This window comes from Emys orbicularis, chromosome 1, assembly GCF_028017835.1.
Source record: "Emys orbicularis isolate rEmyOrb1 chromosome 1, rEmyOrb1.hap1, whole genome shotgun sequence".
Lineage (NCBI taxonomy): Eukaryota > Metazoa > Chordata > Testudines > Emydidae > Emys > Emys orbicularis.
The window spans coordinates 358968579-358983242 of NC_088683.1; the positions used below are offsets into that span (position 1 = coordinate 358968579).

General features: G+C 42.3%; 1 protein-coding gene across 1 annotated transcript in view; it reads left to right on the forward strand.

Annotated features, from left to right (window-relative positions):
• Window positions 1-14664, forward strand: part of PPME1 (protein phosphatase methylesterase 1) — a 33505-nt gene that overhangs the window by 16623 nt on the left and 2218 nt on the right. Inside the window, exons 3-12 of the mRNA XM_065419677.1 lie at window positions 1420-1512; window positions 5387-5444; window positions 6114-6165; window positions 8527-8681; window positions 9411-9501; window positions 9962-10027; window positions 10825-10960; window positions 11850-11979; window positions 12690-12734; window positions 13962-14026. Of these exons, the coding sequence (XP_065275749.1) occupies window positions 1420-1512; window positions 5387-5444; window positions 6114-6165; window positions 8527-8681; window positions 9411-9501; window positions 9962-10027; window positions 10825-10960; window positions 11850-11979; window positions 12690-12734; window positions 13962-14026 (891 nt within the window). The remainder of the gene's footprint in view (window positions 1-1419; window positions 1513-5386; window positions 5445-6113; window positions 6166-8526; window positions 8682-9410; window positions 9502-9961; window positions 10028-10824; window positions 10961-11849; window positions 11980-12689; window positions 12735-13961; window positions 14027-14664) is intronic.

Below are 14664 nucleotides of genomic sequence, written 5' to 3' on the forward strand. Positions count from 1 at the left end.
ATTCCCATGGTAACCTGCCCAGCTTCTCGGCAGCAGGGAGTCTGGGAGCCCCTCTCAAACTGGAGCTCTCACCTTGAAAGGCTCCCTGTCATGCAACCAGGAGCCTGGTTGGAGCCAGGGCTGTCGGGTTCTAGCTCCCTGCTCTCTGGCAGGTCCCTGGGAGTCAGGTGGTGCTGGCTGCTCCATTTCATTTTTTAGTTCTACTTTTTGTTGCAATCAAAAGAGAAACTTTTTCAAAATGTCAGGATTCCCCTTGGAACAGAAATTTTCTATTTTAACCAGCTCTAGTTAACTGACTTCTCCAATCAATCTGTGTATTAGAGCCCAGATTTCCTGACTCCCAGTCCAGTGTCCTATCCCTGGTGCACACTACCTTGATCAGTGGGTTTTAACCTTTTTTCCATTTGCGGACCCCTACACAATTTCGAATAGAGGTGTGGACCCCTGTGGAAATCTTAGACCGGGGTCCATGGACCACAGGTTGAAAACCATTATTCTACTGATTTTGCTACTTTTTTAGCTGGCTTTCCAGGATATGCAGATAGCTGATGTCTCCCTACAGCTTACCTTAACAAAGGCACCATACTACCTCATGGATTCCCAAGGGTAATTTTATTGCCCAGAGTGATACATATAGATTTGTCTGTTTCCTCAGTCAAGTAATTGGAGAGCGTGTTAGACAAAACACCAGTTTGTGGTCCCCAATGGCGTCCTGAGCATTCCAAGCTTTTAACTTAATTTTTTCCTGTTGATTTGCTTTCTTTGATATACATTACGTACAGATACTATTTTCATGGTAAAGAGGGTGTGTGATGAGGAGGTAAGGAACATAACAGAGTATGGGATGATGGGGAGGTAGGCAGTATAGCTAGGTGGATAGTATGGGCTACATTTTTCCCTTGGTTGTAGTTTGATCTGTAGATTATGTATTCATTTGATTACTTAAGAATTCCCAGTTATCAGTCTGAGATGCAGCAGATTCTTGTCCCAAGATCAGGCCCAGTATTAAAATTACTGTTCAGTTGCGAACCCCGATGTACACCGTTGCAACACGCCCCCTGTAGGAACCCTTCTGTATTTACAATAGTTTAATACATTTAGCAAACATTCTAACCCAGCAAGGTAGATGGAGATAATACAGAATGTACATCTGAATATCCATATACTCGTCCTGTCCCTTGTCGAACAACCTGAAATATTAGCCATTATCTTCCTCATCACCATCACCTTCCTCCTTCTCATCAGTGGCCATCATTCTGTACAAACCTATTGAAGCTGAACAAAAGGCAGAATTGGGGCTTTCTTGCGTACGTGAGTAATAATAAAGTGCTGGTGACCTTGTATGTGCTGTGAAGGGTCGAACTCAGTAGCTTGTTTCAGATAATTTTATTAAGAAACATTGTCCTTAACTGTTCATACACTTTTCGAATTTATAAAAGTGGATCGGAGGGCCCTGTCTTACTTTTGTTGCATGGCGGAGGCCATTCTGCTCTTTCCTGGGCTGTGTTCAATGTAAGTAAGTTGATTGGAAGTAGAAGTACATGTATATAAGTGTTGCGTCTTCCGTCCATGAATGACATGAAAATATGAAGCCCTGCTAAGCATGGGAAAGAGAATTCAGAAAGGTCCTTGTAATCTGCCTGTCTGTTGAACTCCTGTATTCAGACTCTTTATCGCAAGCAGTAAATATATTTTATGAACAAAACGCATCAAAGGCCGAGCGTCTGCCAACAATTAAGATGTGGAGCTTCATCGAAGCAACAGCAATCTCCGTTCCTCTGACCTGTTTTAATCTGAGAGGCCAGGATTTTGCTCGTCACAGTTAAACCAACTTTTTCCCCCAGATTGATTTTCCACAAATAACAGGAAGATGTTATTGACCATCTTTAATGGAGAGGAATAAGTTTGAAGCTATCTTATTTTCACCTTGACAATACTGGTGTTGCATTGATGACACCACATTATGACCAAGTTTGAATGTTAATTCAGAAAGCCTCAATGCTTGAGAAACACTGAAACCCAACCTGGTGTTGTGTCAATGGGAGCAAGTTTCATGACTTAACTTTTTCCACTCCAACAAATTTTTATATATATAAAGCCTACAGGTTATAAACCCAGCTAATAGCAGGATGCATAGCTGTACTTGGGACCCTGACCTTTAACCCAGCAACTCTAATTGTAGATCTTGTGCCTGGACGGTGGGTGTGTCTCCATCTCTTGATCTAGTCCAGGGGTCGGCAACCTCTGTCATGCTGCTTGCCAGGGTAAGCACCCTGGCGAGCCGGGCCAGTTTGTTTACCTGCTGATGCGGCAGGTTCGGCCGACCGCGGCTCCCACTGGCCGCGGTTCGCCGCTCCAGGCCAATGGGGGCGGCGGGAAGCCGCGGCCAGCACATCCCGCGCCGCTTCCCGCAGCCCCCTTTGGCCTGGGACGGCGAACTGCAGCCAGTGGGAGCCGCGATAGGCCGAACCTGCCGATGCGTCAGGTAAACAAACTGGCCCAGCCCGCCAGGGTGCTTACCCTGGCGAGCCGCGTACTAGAGGTTGCCGACCCCTGATCCAGTCTGTCTAAGGTTTTTATAGGGCAACTTTTAGTGAAGTATCTGTGAACTTTATAAAAACCTTAAACAGATCAGCTACACAACAGTCACATGCAGTTTTCACCATGGTATTAGTCCTTGTGCAGTTAGGCCAGTACAAAGTGACACTCTAGACACTATGAATAAAGGTCCACACAACGAATGGGAATGAACAAATGAACAGTTTGCAACCATTACAGTTTGCAAGCATTTCAGAGTCCCAAGCTGATCACCACTGAATAAATTGGAGGTCGTACACCTAGCCATGAATCATGCTATAGTCCTCAGTTAAGAGGTGGGGTGCTGTAAAAATTCCAAGATATGTGGGGGATTAGGTCAGGTGCCTCACAAGGATTTGACAGGCTAGGTTAGTTCTTTTGCATGTATAGCCTGAGTTGACCCACATCTTGCCATACATTGGAGGTTAAACTTTAGTTGACAAGTGTTTTTCAAATCAGCACTTTCTCATTGAATTCTATAAAAACAACAAGGAGTCTGGTGGCACCTTAAAGACCAACAGATTTATTTGGGCATAAGCTTTCATGGGTAAAAAACCCCACTTCTTCAGATGCATGGATTTTCACTCCATGCATCTGAAGAAGTGGGTTTTTTTTAATCCGTGAAAGTGTATGCCCAAATAAATCTGTTGGTCTTTAAGGTGCCACCAGACTCCTCGCTGTTTTTGTGGATACAGACTAACCTGGCTACCCCTCTGATAATTGAATTCAGTGTTATCACTTGCTTATAGAGCACTAGTCACTGGGATGTGAGACTCACTCACTCTCTGCTAATTTAATACTTATCGCCATGATATGTGAGCTGCTTACAAATTCTAAAGTTAATCACTGGTTTTTAGACTGGATGAGGTAGGGTTTTGACGAAACCCAAATTCACATTTTTCTTAAGTTTTGAGCAAGAGAGCCATCTTTATTTGCAAGCAACTTCCATCCTTTCTAAAATTCTACTTCTGATAGCAGGTTTAAATACTGCTATCTGTTACGCCATAATGCGCAAATCTGGAGTTACTCCACTAAATTCAGTAGAAGAAACTCCAGAGTTACACCATTGTAACTTCTAGTATGTCAATTATCTATGCAGTTACTGGACTTGGCAGTTACATTGTATAGGATGCATGTCATTTGTCTTTGCCCTAGACCCACAAAAACTATGTAGCTGGAGAAAGAACTCCGAAGACAATTAGTCCATTCCATTCTGCTGTCAGTATCAGCTTGTTCCCTGTGTATATTTTTTTAATGAAAGTTTGCTCTAGTCATTCATATGTTAAGTGTTTAGGATGAAAAATATATATATATATTTTAAATAATTGTGTGGGTAAAGACTGTAAATAAAATTACTACAATCAGAATCTACCTATCTTTCTCTCTCTCTCTTCTCATTGGTCTAACAACTTACTGGTAAATGTAATGGTCATGGATGTATTTGTACTTGTCTCACCAAAGCAGTTCTGTTCTGGTAAGTCAAGGTCATGAGAGAACTTCCCTTACTATCACATCATTCAGATTACTATCTTACATTGTGATTTTTAGCAGATGACCTCACAAACTGCTGGTTAAATTAATGCTTAGTTTTTTACCATTGGCAAACTGGGGTTCCAAGTTGATTCTAAATGATCTAAAGTCTGTTTCTGGCTGTAGTCGTTCTCTAGATTGTGGCTGCCACAACTATTTTAGAATTGGGAAAAGGAAACAAAATGTAGTAATCAGAAGGATGTAGTTTTAATGGCCAATATCTCATGACATGCTGGGCCAGAAATGAATGATCTACATCAATGACAGAAAGGGATTCTCATATCTGAATGGTCTAAAGTATCCATTTCTAGCCCTAGCAGGTATGAGATACTGTCTTTAGTCCCTTGGTCCAGCATTGTGTTTTCCCTGGGCTTGAATATAGTAAGTTCTGAAACATCAGGTTAGTGTAACTGTCAGTCTGCGCCTATCAAGTAGATGGTGCTCTCTTGCTCTTCCTTCTGTTAAGAGCCTTTCAACAGATTTCACCACTACCACTGAGACATGATTTCAGCGATTGAGTTCCCAACACACACTCCTATTTTTGAAGCCTTTTATTCAGCACAGAATGCTACTTAATCACCATGGTTCGTGAAATAACTTATGTAAATTTAGATGGCAGGAACAAATAATGAGGCGTGATCTTACTGCAGCCTGGTGTTACTTTAAAAAGCATCATCGTTTGCTAGTAACCCAGAGGACAAGAACACTGAATTTGGTATAGTTCAGTGTTACTGTAAAATTCCATTCTTTGAGAGCGAACTGAGTCTGTGCTGTAAAGCAGCTGCTATATCTTCTATAGCTTCTATATCTTCTTGCCTACTGTGGAGGCAGTGCTAATTTTGGAACATGTGAGGGCTTGGAAGGGGAAGTATCACTTCAATGTATATAATGGTATTGCTGCACTTCAGTTTTTAGAGGTGTTGTAGAGACTGAAACTTTTCTCCTAAGAAATTTGATTTCTCATTTGTCTGAGATACGGAATGTGGGGGACGGGGGGGAGATATCCTGTAATCAATTGACTGATGGTGAAAGGGATGGTGCTTTTTTATTTACTAATTAAAGATCACTTATACTAAATATTCTTGCTTCAACTTTGACTTCCTGGCTACTCTATGCCCCATGTCCACTCTTGCCTCGGCACTGTCACTGACAGATGTTTCTTTTTGACACACTATCTTGGCTTTTGCTTCTGTTGCAATGATTCATTTAATATTGTGAGCCCCTTTCTTAAATGAGGTGTGGCAGTTTTCATACTATACATCTTTGTCCCCTCTTGCAGTCTGCGATCATTAACAGGATTCAGTGTAGGATTGTGGCTTTAGATCTCAGAAGTCATGGTAAGTAATTAGACTTAAAATCGAATTCATGTTCCAGTATATTTCTATTTACTATTGTTTACATTTGTATTTAAATTAGATTTTAACTGAATTACCCCATCAAAAAACTGAGTTTATAGACTCCCTATGAAATAATCAAAGCATTGCTACTTGATAGCCAAGGTGGGGATGAAAAGAATGTGGCCCATGTAATTCCACAGTTAAGCTAGTGGCTACTGTTATATAGAAGTGAAGATTCCACATGCCTGAATATTCTGCTCCAACTTGATTCCCCATACAGACTGGGATCAGTAGTCTTGGTGAGCCCAACTACCATGTAAAAGATGACTGTGTAGGCAGCCCACTTTGTAGGAACCTAGGGATGATCCTCAGTCTTAAATTGCCAATATATGACCTTTACTTGGGCATAGTTTCCCACCTCTGAACTACAATGCAATAAAGTACCAAGCATTTTTATTAATCTTTCTCGTTTTAATTATCCAAGATGACTATAAAGAGATGATGCAAACACAGTTATGATTACCAAGTAAATATATACAGAAAAACTATTCTATCTGGGCTCATAGTTGCTCTTATTTAACTCCTGAGGATTCTGAAGATTTTTAATCTGCTTTAATAATGTTTTTTTAATTAAATTTGATTTGATTTATTTGGTTTTTTGCTTCACAGGTGAAACAAAAGTTAGGAATCCTGAAGATCTGTCTGCAGAAACTATGTCAAAGTATGGAGGTTTACATTCTCTTTAGCCATTTCAGACTTTCCCAGATCCTTATATCTTCTCAATTCTTTGTTCTTTCATTCTTAACAACTTTTTACCCATCTTCAGTTTTCCTTCTATGAAGACATCATACATGCCAGTCATGTAAGGGGGCACTAGAACTTAAGCTGAGTTCCATTTTTCATTCTAATTCATCCTTCTCTTAGTTGCTCATAACTTTCCTTGCTCTTTGGAAAGTTTGAGCAACATCAGGTTAGCCGCAAGTTGAAATCATAACTCCAACAGTTGATGCTAGATATTTCAGACCTGACTTGTTCTGTAGATCTCCCTGAAAGGTAAAGCTGGTGAGGAAATTCTCCTTTGTGATTTAAAAGTTAAAAAATTAAAAAATCCCCACTTCTTCAGATGCATGGAGGAGAACTTATTATTAGTTATTTATAGTCTCCTTTGTTCCTGGAAGAGGTCACAATACACACATTGGTGCATCTCCACTGAAGCCACACTGATTTACACCAGCTCAGGGTCTGGTTCTTGTATTACTCTACTCACTGTAGTGTATCTGGGTGCACTGTGCCTGGCTTAAATGCAGGGAAAACCCCTTTCCATTATTATTTTAGCCTGTATTTCAAACAACGCTTCTTATCCATCCTGATGTGGCTCAGTTTTCTTTCCCTTGAAAGATTCCTTTTCCATACCTGTCCTTCACCCTTGGGTGAAGGTTGAGTGTGACTCCTGCCCAGTTTGGAATCACTATGTCGAGAAAACGTGTCCTGCACAGAATGAGACTTTCAGGCATGGTGAGAGCTGCTTAATCAAATTGCAGTGACCTGCTTCTGAGCGCAAACCCTTCTTTTGTGACAAGCTGTGAGAGAAGCAATTACCGTCCACTAAAAATACTACATAATGCCCACGTTTAGTGCAGAGAGATTCTCCTGAAGGTTACAAAGTCCTTCATACTAACAGACCCGCTTGGTTTGTTCCAGGGAGGCCATCTGTGAAATAGTTTTTGACTTATTGTGCACCTTATTGCTGCTTCTCACAACCCGTCAGCTCCTGATGTGCGTGTGGGTGTCCTGAGGAGCTGCCATATGCAATGATCGTTTTTCAGATCTGGAGCAGCGCTAATATGGGACCACACAAATAGGCAGCCTTTCATTTTAAACCTTCCTGCCCTCCTAATGATAGATTCGAAAGCTATTTCCAATTTGTCTTTAAACTGGAGCATTAAACTGTCACTAACTTGTCAGATTTGTAAATCCTCCTGCATTTTCAAAGGAAACGGTTTAAAAAAAAAATCAGATATTTAAGTAATTTTTTTTACCCGTTAATACCTTAAATTATTCTTCACCACCGATGCTATATGTGCCTGTTTTTCTAGTCTCTTGGCTTGGATAGAGAAAACAAGCTAGTCAGACTTGCTGTGTGACTGTCATGCACTAGGAATAATGCTCTCTGTTTCCAACACGTAAGAACGGCCATACCAGGTCAGACCAAAGGTCTTTCTAGCCCAGTATCCTGTCTTCCCCCAGGTGCCCCAAAGGGAATGAACAGAACAGGTAATCATCATCCCCTGTCACCCATTTCCAACACGTATGGTGAATTGTTACAGCCAAGAAAGCCTGTATGCATTTTAGTTTAGTTTAGTGTCCCTTAAACTACTTGCTATCCTCTTTCCAAAAGGTACTCAGGTACTGCAGTGCCAAGTGTGTTCTAAGAACCTGAATATAACAGTATGTTTGGTGCTTTGTCTTCATACCAGTCCATAATGTCCCTGCCCCAAAGAGCTTCTCTTCCAGAGAGAGAGAACATTTTGCTTCTGTTCTACATGCCCAGCCTCTTGCAATCCTGGTGGCTGGGGTTGGTTTAGGTTCTCATTGATTAGGGTTAAGAATGCAGTACACTTCTCCTGACCCCAGTTTATTCTCTCCTGCAGGAGAATTGATTAGTTCTCTCATCTCATCTGTAGTTCCTTTTGTGCTCCACAGACCTGGGGCAGGGTGGTCTAGTCTCCCACGTTAGACGGCATCTCCTGTTAACAGAAATGGGAATGACATTCTTATATCCCTGATTCAGGAAAGCACTTGTTTAATGTTAAGCATCTGCTTTGAGGGCTTTCCTGAATCCCTGGCCACTGATAAGAGAATGGACTTCCATATCTATTACCATTGGGGCAGATGATCTAACTTAAAAGGCAAGTGTGCAAAGAAACTCAGTATTAGGGAAGAGTAGGAAATAAAAGCAGAGGGTTCAGAGTAAGTTTTTCATATTGAATTTTTCCATTCCCCTGCCGATGCGCGTTTACAAATCTGCTTCAGAAACACGTTGGGGAAGAATGCCAACCTTCTGTCTCTCTTCATTTGCCAGAGATGTTGGAAACGTGGTTGAAGCTCTGTACGGGGACCTCCCACCTCCAATCATGCTGATTGGGCACAGTATGGGTGGGGCCATTGCAGTGCACACAGCAGCATCCAATTTGGTACCCAGTCTATTGGGTCTTTGCATGATTGATGTCGTGGAAGGTAAGTTTTTTATGTCCTTGGACAGTATCATTTTATGTTCTGTCTTCCTCTCTCCTCCCCTATTAACTTTGTTGGGCCTGGGAGGTCTTTCTCAGTTGTGTTAACCGTATGAAGGTTTCTCTTCTCTCTAATGGATATGCCAGCTATTGTATAGTATAGTTAGCATCACACTGGGCTTTTGTTTTGGTTTTCCAAGATGGACTTTTCCATTTGATTTTGTTTATCATGATTGCAGTGCGACACCCATTCTTATAACCAGGACCACGATCGGTGGGGAGTGTCTTACTGAACCATATAATATCACCGCTGCTCTCTACTGCCTAAAATATCAGACCTGTTCAAATATGACATGTTAACCCTCTAATGGCAGCAGCGTACAAAACTATACAAGCCCTGATACCATTACAGCTAATGGAGGTTTTGCGGATAGATTTATTGAAATGATAGAAAACCTGTAAGAGCTGTTAAAAATGTGGATGAGGGAAGCAAAGAACTTACAAATTTGCTGACCTGGAAACCAGTTTTTGGAAAAACTGTGTGAAAGCTGGTTTGGAGCAGCAGTATAGTTCACGACTATAACTCTGTTAATCAACTTATCTTAAATCCTGAAATTTGCCTCGGTTCTCTCCCTCACACAGTTCACACTGTCATATATCAAGACCTTTGAGAACCGTTGGGAAGGATGCTATCAGATGTTGGGTTCATTTAAGTCAAAACATTTGTTTTTAGGCACAGCCATGGACGCACTGAACAGCATGCAGAATTTCTTACGGAGTCGTCCCAAAACATTCAAGTCAATTGAGAATGCAATTGAGTGGAGGTAACGGGCAAGTTTGTGTACTCTTCAAAACTCTTCATTGTATTGTTAATTCTGCAATTGATCTTGGAGAAAGGGTGGTCTTGCGGTTAAGGCATTGGATTGGAGCGCCAGAGACCCGAGTTCTATTCCTGACTACCAACGCAATTCCCCCATCTGCAGAGGGGGCATTAGACTTCACTGCCCTGCAAGGGCATTGTGAAGATAGTCATTAATGTTTATGAGCTGCTCCTATCACAGTGATGTGAGAGCCATATAAACATCCCGATAATCCTAGCATGCTGGGAACTCTAGTGTTTGTAGGCCACATCTCTGTATTCAAGATGAGTGCTTGAAGGGTGAACTTGGGAGTGCTCCTATTATTACTTGACCTGTTAAATATTGAATGATACTAGATTAATGTACCCAATTGACCCTTGATGGTTGACCATTTTGATTCCCCCTTTTCCCTTTTCTTTCCTAGTGTAAAAAGTGGACAGATAAGAAATCTCGAATCGGCCAGAGTTTCTATGGTTGGCCAAGTCAAACAGTAGGTTTTGTTTTCTAAAATCTTCTTAAATGTTTTAAGATCCCAAATTGGTAACAGAGCATAAGTGTACTTTAAAAAAAATCAAATCAATCTTCTAGCAGATATCCACTCCTCCTTTTACTTACCTGCCAAGGCTGAACACAGTGGGTGAGGAATGTAGTACTAAATCATTTACAACCATCCACGGTCCTATGGTTAGGAATGTCACAGTCAAAATTTCACTGGGGTAGAATGTAATTACCCATCAAGGATAAAAAAAAATTTCCTGTGCAAAAGCCATTTGCACATGCAAGTGGTGGAGCACAAAACAATGAATGTGCAATGGCCCATGCGAAGATGTGCTCACACCAATAGACTAGCTGGATGCCCCTTCAGAAATTTGGCCCCTAAATTCCTCCTGCCAATTCAACTGAATATAGTATTTTTCACTTGCTGTCCTCCTGCTGCTGTTCATAGTTAAATAGCTCTCCGTTGCACTCCAAAGGTGGTGGAGTTGAGTGATGATGAAAGTAATCTGTCTATTGCATTATAATCCTATACAACACCATGATGCTTGCCAGCAGCATCACATATTTCTATTGTTTATATTCCAGTATTGTCATAAAAAACTAATTTTGCTTGTTTGACCTGGACTCTTCTTTTCTTTTCTTTCTCCTTGATGTGGTAGAGCCTCAGATCAGCCAGTCTCTCTGAGAGAGCCAATTCTATCCTTTAGGTGCAGGCAGTCTCTCCTAGAATCGTTAAGATGTTGCTTTTCACAATGGAAAAGGAATCAATTTCCAGTCCTCTTTTACCAGGTGTGAAGATGCTGCTAGTCCTGAGGTCCCTAAAGCTATAGTGGAAGGGATTATTGAGGAGGAGGAGGAGGAAGAGGAAGAAGACTATGAAGGAAGAGGATCTGTTAACAAAAGGAAGAAGGAAGATGATACAGAGGTGGGGAGTTTCACTCTCTTCTGCTGGAACTAATGTCTTCTAGTCTCTCCATCTCTAGGGTATTTGGAGATCTACAGGGAGCAAGAAGGCGGCAACCATGCAGCCAGCAAAGGAGATGCTTCCATGGAGCTAGGTGCCTAGGGGACAGCATGTAAAAGTTCTCCAAAGAAGGAGTAGTGAGCAATTGTGCAACTCTCATTCAGGGCCTTAGCGTAAACAGGAGTAACTCCTGTGACCTCATTGCTTACTCCAGGTCTGAGTTTAGGCCTTGGTCTCAGACTGCTGGCTACATTGTGAGTTACCACTTTAAAGTGTTTCTAGATGTTCATGAGCTTGGCCATTGTACATGGTCTAGAAGAGAACTACTGTCCTGTCCAGTAAGTCACTGTGTGCTGGGTCCTGACTCTATTTCATCATATTATAAAGGCTCATCAGTTTCTGCTGGGTGGTATAGACCATGTGACCTGACAGACTTAGTCCCACAAGTAAAGCTATTGGTGCATGGTGCTGCAAAACTGTATCTTGCCCAGGCTTCGCTGAAGGACAGGTCCAGGTGTTTTTGTGTGTGAATTTTTAGTTCCAGTGAAAGATGGCAGATTGATAGTCCTGGAAATTGAAGGTGTCTCTTGCTCAACACATCAGGTACAGCATGTGCAGACCCATTAATTTACTGTGACATGGAGCGAGCACGTTTAGGATTAAGAGGATAATCCAGTCTTTGCGAGCAAGGTTGCCTAGTTAGGGCCACATATGGGGGACAAACTGACATTAGAGCCACGTCAGCATTTGACTTGGTGCTTTTGCTTTGTCTTCCAAGTCGCGCTTTGCTGAGTTTATTCCACACTCGTTTCAGTTGAATACTAACGCTGAGCTCTTTGTCCCATTGTAGACAAAAAAAGAACATCTGTATACATGGCGAATCGAACTGTCGAAAACAGAAAAGTACTGGGATGGGTGGTTCAGGGGCTTATCTAACCTCTTCCTCAGTTGTTCTACTCCGAAGCTGCTGCTTTTAGCGGGTAGGTGTTTCCTTTTTCTTCCTAGTTAGAACTGTCATTCACTTTGATTACATTCAGCCTGTATTTTAGAGGAGAGAAGGGCAAACCTGTGGCTAAGATACTGGTCTGGGCATAATAGGTCTGGCTTCTATCCTGGCCTTTCTATGTACTTTGAGAGACTGGGCAAGTCATTTAGTCTCTCTGCCTCCATTTCCTCCTCTGCAACATGCACATGGGAATTGTGGGATTAGATATGTGTATTGTGATACTATGTCTCGGCTGTCTGACAGGGTGTTGCAATTGTAGGATTGAGCTAATGTTCTGCTAGGAACAGGATTGAGACCCAAGCCAACCCACAAGAGTAATCACTTAGTTACTGCAGACCTGGGCTGGATTTGAATTTGTGACCTGAAGGTGAAAGGATCAGTATTCCAAGACCAATTCCTATCGCCCTCCAGTCCCCTGTGATAGGGAACACTGAGTCTCCCATGGTTGAGTGCCATTTAAAGATGTCTGGGAGGATGGATGAATGTTCCTTCAAGTTTTTGGCAGTGATCCTCTCCTGTCACTGTGTGCTCCTGATTTGCAGCAGGGAAACAGCCTAGAAGGTGCTGAGATGCTGTTTCTATTCCATTTTCACATCAAACATCTTTTGCAAAGTCTTGGCAGGACCTGACTAGACACTCTCTCTCCCTGGCTTCTCCCCAACACATCTGTTTGCTTTATTCCAGGTGTTGACAGGCTGGATAAAGATCTAACAATTGGACAGATGCAAGGTAAATATTGAATACTGCTAGCTATAATGCTCTTTCAGGAGATAGTTTATGTTGCAGAGCGTGAAAGAGAGCTGGAGAAGAAGGCTGAAATGGTCCTGGCCGGGGCAATCTATATTGAGACAAACAAGTATTAAAGAATGTAGTTAATCCCCAGAGTAACGGTGTGATCCCTTGTCTATGATTCTCTCTAATGGAAGCTAGAGGAGTTATTAGATCTTGCCAATCACCCTGGTGCTAATGCAGGGCTTTGGTAGTGCTTTTGTTCAGTCTGGTATTAAATATTCAAGTGACGGGGCTTTGTCATGTCTCACGGGGATCATTCCGTGATCTTCAGTCTTGCCATTAGGAAGCTTTTCCTGATTTTTTCAGTCTGTTTTCTTTTAATTCCATCCCATTGTGCCTAGTTGCACCACCTGGTGCCACCTGAAACACACACACTCTCTCTCTTTTGACCTGGCAGACTTCTAATAATGCTTGAGAGACGTGGCAGGGGAGGTAATAACTTGTACTGGACCAGCTTGTGTTGGTGAGAGAGACAAACTTTTGAGCTTATGACCTGAAGAAGAGTTCTGTGTAAGCACAAAAGCTTGTGTCTCTCCAACAGAAGTTGGTCCAATAAAAGATATTCCCTCATCCTTTGTATAACGTCCTGGGACTGACACGGTTACAACAACCTCTAATAATGCTTGACAGTTACATTAGCACCTTTCTCCGCCCAGTCCCCATCACTGATTTCTTTGGAAATCGGCTATTGAAAGGGAAAATGGATGATTGGATAAAGGTGTGGTAGGTCTGACCGCTACATTCATGTCAGGAAGATGGGATGGCATTTAATACGAAGCTCTCGGGAATCAAGGATTAGGAAGATAGTGAATGAACATGGTTTTAGTTAATTCAGAGCTCCTGCACAAGTAAGAAGGAAAGTTCTTGCCTCCTGCAGAAGTTTTGTGCTCTACATATGCTGCTGTTTGACATCTGGTGTCAAACAGCTTCCTGAGTCCTCATCAGCTAGATATGACATTGGGGGTAACTTGTAAAGAGTTTGAGATCTCTAGTAGAAATGTCCATAAAAGCGCAGAATATTTTTGCACCTTAACAAGTTCAGTCCCTGCCTTTAGTCTTTATAGTGAGTTGGCTTCTGCGGTCGCATGTAACGCATGCCTGAGTCATTGCCAGGGAGGGATATGTTCACTCTAAAAGCAGCTGCACTGACTGTTTGGTCTGCAGGAAAGTTCCAGATGCAAGTCCTCCCTCAGTGTGGCCATGCAGTCCACGAAGATGCTCCAGACAAGGTGAGCCGCAAAGTGGGGCGAGCTTTGGTAGCAGCCCTTTTATGAGTTAGATGCAAAATGGGTCATCACCAATACGAAACCGAGGGCAAACCTCATGGGCCTTACGTGCACCACACCTGTAAGGGGACCTGGTTACTGATAGAGCAGATGGGACTAAGTCATATCCCTGAAGTTGGCTTGAGAGCCTGGACTGGCCAAGACTTCAGCCTGCTTGTGAGGAGACAGGTCCCACCTACGTTACCGCTTTAACTGTGTCAGGGGCCAGTTGTGGTGTATAACTGACTCAGTGATACAGTAGTTTATGATGTGGCTTGGGATTTTCCATCCTTAACTTCTCTTAGGTTACCTCAGCTTTTCCCTCCCCCCCCCCGCCCCCCTCCAGCCTTTAGTGCAGGTGGCTGCTTTCCTGGAGGGATAATGTCATATTAAAACTGAGTAGTTAAAATTTAGAAAACTTCATATAAACATTATTTGTAGCAGTTTATGTACTGACAAACAGTGACTCACTTATGCTAGTGTGCCAGGAAATAAAGTGGTACTGTGGACTGAGCACGTCTGGAAATGAGCTTCGGAGTTCTTCTCAGCTCTACTCTTAACTGTGTGGCTTTGAGTCACTGAACTGCTCAGTACCTCCATTT